At 35.3% G+C, this 5,342-nt stretch overlaps 1 protein-coding gene across 1 annotated transcript; it reads right to left on the bottom strand.

The window, feature by feature from the left end:
* Positions 1-243: 243 nt before the first annotated feature.
* On the bottom strand, positions 244-1,108 carry LOC109858173. Its single transcript, XM_020435197.1, has 3 exons — positions 845-1,108; positions 600-761; positions 244-421 (listed from the first exon to the last, which is right to left on the bottom strand). The coding sequence occupies exons 1-3, from the start codon at positions 909-911 to the stop codon at positions 360-362; spliced, it is 291 nt and encodes a 96-aa protein (XP_020290786.1). The 5' UTR covers positions 912-1,108; the 3' UTR covers positions 244-359.
* Positions 1,109-5,342: the final 4,234 nt, after the last annotated feature.

Below are 5,342 nucleotides of genomic sequence, written 5' to 3'. Positions count from 1 at the left end.
ATATGTGCTCTGGCAAGTTTTTTATACATCTATTGTATTAGCTTTAGAAATTTAAAAAAATATGTCAAATAATTCTGTGTAAAGTAAATGTATATACATGTGTGTGCACATATATATACATATATATATATACATACATATATATGTTATGTTATATAAATTTAATTTATATTGTATTATATATACAATTTTTGATTAAAAAAAAATAGAACCGGTAATTTACACAGAAGAAAAGAGAATTGATTACTAATAATAAGTTAAACATTTATTTTTTAATATAATGTTTCTACAATAGGAAGTATAATATATAACAATGTGTATACCATTTCACATATCGCTATTAAATGATAAAACACGAATTAGTAATCAAACACCGAAGTGTGACGGATCTTCTGAGCTCGCGGATCATCCGGTCTGTAAACTAAAATATATCAATAAAAAATTATCGCAATTATCTAAGACATTACATTAGATAATACATTTATCAACGATTCTGTTTTATCGACAATTGTTCACGATTGCATAACCCACACAATCATAAATGTAGAATTTTATTTTTATAATCCAAAAATATATAAACCGTTAATTGCATTACTCACTTCTCGGTATGTTAATGTAATATTTCGGAGTCATATCGTGCATGTAACAGTAAGTTGCTCCGAATGCGGTCATGCCAAGTCCGAGCAATAATATAAAGGAACCTCCCATTATTACTGGTATCTCCTGCCATCCTTTGCGCCAGAAATATTTAACCTTTGTTGCTGAAATCAAAACGGCAAGCAAACGTTTACTCGCAATAATTATTTCCACGTGTATTTTCTAACAACTTTGATCCGCAGCTTACCAACACCAGTCCCTCGCAAAAGATTGAAGTCCTCAGCGGTCTTCCAACGTGTGTTTATCTTTACCATTGCTAACGCAGCAACCTGATCTGATTCTCAATGCGTAATTCAATCACCACAGCGTGATCACCACAGCACAAGTAACAAGAAATCGAAAAATGTCACTGATTTAAAGAGAAAAATTAAACGGATCTTATCTTTGACCGCGTTTAAGGTTAGAAAAAAACGAGATACAGCTGTTACTCCCGCTCTGCGCGCCGCATACGACAACAATGGATACGATTAAAACTTGACAATTCTTGTCGATACTATCGCAACACATCTTTATCTACAAATTAATTTAAATTACTGTTCAAGCGTATTAGTTTTGCTTTTTTACTTAAAAATGCTGAAGTTTTTTTTGTCAAATTTACTTCTTAGCTTATACGCAACTTGAATCGCCATTTGAACGGGATTTAAATATTAAATCTAAAGTTGCAATTATTGCATGTTATCTGTCGATACGTCGAATGAAGCGCCGCCATCTTGCGAGACGGGCGCGAGTCGCGTGGCGCCACATCAGTATGGCCGCCGTCGCGATATCTTTAATTAGTGACAAGTGAATCGTTCCGTGTTTTCGCAGATCCTGCGACAAGCGAGGGGAGCGCATCCGACCGCTGCACACGCGGCAGATTCTGGCAGACTTCGATGAGTCGGTGAGTGATCGAATCCAGTCGAATTAACAGTCATTTTAGTTGCACTTTACGTCTCGTTGCACCGCGAGCGAAACATCTCACACCCTGCTCGTTCCCACGCACTTCTTTTTTTGCATTTATTTACAACAGCGCGTCGTGTATCGTCGCTCGGCGGCGTCAACCGATGCCGTCAACTTGTTTGTCTTATTGCTCTCACGCAAACGAGATCGACGAGCAATTGACAGGTGCAATGAACCTCACGGTTTGGATGAACCCGGAACACGCGCGTTTCAATTATGTCACGCGGCGGGATACGCGTTACCGTAAATAAATTATTTTGTATACGTAAGATCGTCTGTTGAAATTTTGTAAAGTCGCGAAAAAATTTATGATTTTTTAACTAACCGCTCGCTCTAATGTTTACCGCATTTCGGATTTTCAATCTCTCGCATTATGCGAGAGATTGTCGGTGGAATGTGCGTCCATAGTGAATTACCGGTGTACCGTGCGATGTCGCCACGAGAAAATTGTCAGATATAAGGTGCGTTTCTGCTAGAGAACGTGTTTCTTATTTATTTACATCTTGCTGTTGCTTTCGTGCAACAATACGCGTAATTAAGCTCGGTTAGTTAAAAAAAACCCAAAAAAAAAAAAAAATAAAAACCACGATTGGTCTAGCAACCGTAATGCGGCGTAGTTAGCGATCGCGTTGTGTGTTTGCGACATTTGATTTTATCTCAATTATCAATGGCATTAGCGATAACAGTTGCAGCGTGTTATTGTGACATCATGCGGTTTATGAGATTATCTGATAATATAAATAAACTTAAACACACAAATTTTTTTTTCTTAGTATTATTGCATTTGTACAAGTAATACACACAGTGTATAATTTTTAATTGATTTTCAAATCTACTATCTCACAACTTGGCTACGTTCTCAATTCATCGCTTAGTAAGCGCTTTATGTTTATTGTCTGTGATTGATATGTGCTTTTACATTTGCAATAGATCCAGAAGAATAGCTTTATCACAGACAATAAGCACACAAAGCGCTTACCAAGCTAAGTTCTGCTGAACTCAGCCAATGCATCTGATACACAAAAATATATTTTATAAAGAATAACTTGAAGTTAGTTTTAAGAAACTGGTTAAGAAAAATCTTAAATTCGAGAATTTTGCAATTTAGAATGGCACTTGTCATCATTTATTTCAAAATATGTTACGATAGTGAAAATGTCACACATGACGTGAATACAATCGTGCCATACGTGTTATTTTTGTATCGCGGAATATACGCCAAAATATGATATTTATGTCATGCTATTGTCTAGTTTAATCTTGCACAATATAATGAAGAATAACACGCAAAAAAAAGAAGGAAAAACAGAAACAAATTTATATATATATATATACTGCCCCTCTCCTCCTTAGCTAAAATATCTTATCTAGCATATCGGAAGAATAAAAAAACTGATGTTTTATTCTTTTGTTTGTGCCATATATCAGCAGTTAAGACAACTAAGTTAAACACTTTCTAGACATCTATAAAGCTTTTAGGGCTTTCTAGCTTCATTTAGAAGATGGAACATGTGTAGAACTTCCAATACTTGATATGTATCTTAAAAAATACAAAAATACGAGACAGGACATTTTAACTAAGGACGGCAGTATATATATATATATATAATGCTAAGATAGATGAGATGTAGAATATACTATTCAATATTTTATAAATATTTTGTTTTTTTTTGTTGTGAGAATTTTCATCGAACGAGAAACGAGACCCCGATGATGAGTAGAAATCGATTCTCGAGACGAGACGATTGAATTTCGCGATAATTCCGATCATTTCTTACTGAGTTTGCAGCACGAATTCCGTTAATTTCAAGACGAATTCCGGCTGGCTCTGGAATTTCGGATTATGCGCATAAAAGCGAGCAGTGCGTCTCGCGCGCGCGAGAAAAAGTTGCGTTCGCGAGCGACACGTGCTTCGTTGAGACCACACACGTGGTTCCAAGCAGCTGGAAAGACAGACTGCTGCATCTCTTTTGGCGCTTTTAGAATTAGTTCTCGTGTCTGAAAACGTATTGATGTCTCTTATTTTTTTCGCGATATTTAACATGCAAACCGCGTTGTTCGCATCAAAAATCATTTACGAACGAATTACGTAGATGTACAAACGCCGTGGGAGTAAAAAATTGTTTTTGTTTTGTTTTATTGGAAGTAAATTAGAAGAGTGATTACACTGTTTTGCACGTATTTGTTTCATCTCGTCAAAATGTCAGTAACAATTCTACGTGTCAAAACATCTCTAGAAATATACAATTTCGAGTGAGATTCTTGAGATTGATACACACAGTACCTAGTTAAACCGACTTATTTATGAATCTAATCACAGCCGCGTTTGCATCTGCAAACAAAAAATACGTGAGTGAATAATATATCTATACGCTTCACAATTTCTTAATCATTTTGTAATTTAGGAGAAATAAAAGTTATACTTTTATTTTTATAAATGTACATATTGCTGAAATCTTAAGGTGTCACACAACATGTACAAGATATCTTCGCGACGTTCAAGTTGTGAATAGATCACGCAGACACGCCGATTAGACGTGTGTATGTGATTATTGGCACACATTTATTAGGCGCCGACAAGAAACAACATCTGTTTGTTATAAGATATCTTATTTTTGCGAGAGATTTTTTGCACTTGATTCTGTTCAGTAACAAGGGGATTGGGAACAAATCAAATATGCAACAAATTGTTCCTCGTTTCTTGGCACAAACGACCGATTATTTATTCGTTGCGTCTGTTGCGCAACAACTTTGGGGACAGTCGACAAAGCGTCAGTCGACGGAAGAGCGATGTGTCGACCCGCGAGAAAATTGTTGCTAAAACAACAACGTCGCGCGGGGGTGGATCCGCTTCGTAGAACATTTCGATCAGATTTACATTGCAAACGGAATTCGTTTTCTTACCTAAACGTTTTGTCAGCGCTTTTGTGACGCTCGTCTTTTGCTCTCTCGATGCGCATCGTTGATATTTTCCGATTCAGCCAACTTAGCTGATGGCATCAAAAGCGAGAAAATCAAAGCAAAATGTGCGAAAACGAATATCTCGCGCGTGAAAATCATTATCTAAATTTTATAAAGTAGGTAACACAAAATATCGATATTTTTTTTTTTATTATAAAAATATAAATCTGTTTACAAATGTGACCAAATCGTGAACAAGAGAATGCCGCGAGAATTTCATTTAAATATTTACAATTATAAGGAAGATTATAAGTATTGCAGTTGAGTTCATAAATATAAAAATAAATCTGTTTTTTAATTTTAAGTTTAATTAAGGTCTAAGACATATATTAAACAACAATTGATAAATATTCGACGGTATTCGAGTTAGTTATCTCAATCGCTCGTTTCTTGTCATCTGTTTGTTATTTTAAAAGTTATAGCGATCAATGTGGAAACATGATGTTAAAAACTGTCATATCATATTTTATTTATTACAGTTTGGAAATTTTACGATACCCAACTCTCTCGCGTAAACACAAAACGCACAACACACTCTATAATGTAAAAGTTAATAATACTTTATAATACAATATAATATTCATAATACAATTGAATATTCTAGTTCCTACAATATACAGACATTTCCATTAAAAAGTAACGAAATTCTTGGAAACTTTCTCGCATTCCGATCGTTATTCTGTTTATCGCGCTTTTTCACGCGCGAGCTTTGTGAGAGTTTACTGAATCACAAATGCGCTAAAGCGTTCACTACAGTAAATCACGGAAATTACACGTGCTGCCAA

The sequence above is a fragment of the Pseudomyrmex gracilis genome, unplaced genomic scaffold (genome assembly GCF_002006095.1).
Source record: "Pseudomyrmex gracilis isolate BER0280 unplaced genomic scaffold, ASM200609v1 scaffold_191, whole genome shotgun sequence".
Taxonomy (NCBI): Eukaryota; Metazoa; Arthropoda; class Insecta; order Hymenoptera; family Formicidae; genus Pseudomyrmex; species Pseudomyrmex gracilis.
Note: the sequence above shows the minus strand (reverse complement) of the source record. Positions and strands in the feature narration are given on the sequence as shown.

What these genes read in the sequence shown, in the direction of transcription:
- LOC109858173 (XM_020435197.1), bottom strand. Translation starts at nt 911, where the DNA reads ATGGTAAAGATAAACACACGTTGGAAGACCGCTGAGGACTTCAATCTT. An exon ending in TTTGCGAGGGACTGGTGTTG is followed by an intron (nt 762 to 844) that starts GTAAGCTGCGGA and finishes TTTTGATTTCAG; the next exon opens with CAACAAAGGTTAAATATTTC. An exon ending in TTACATTAACATACCGAGAA is followed by an intron (nt 422 to 599) that starts GTGAGTAATGCA and finishes GATATATTTTAG; the next exon opens with TTTACAGACCGGATGATCCG.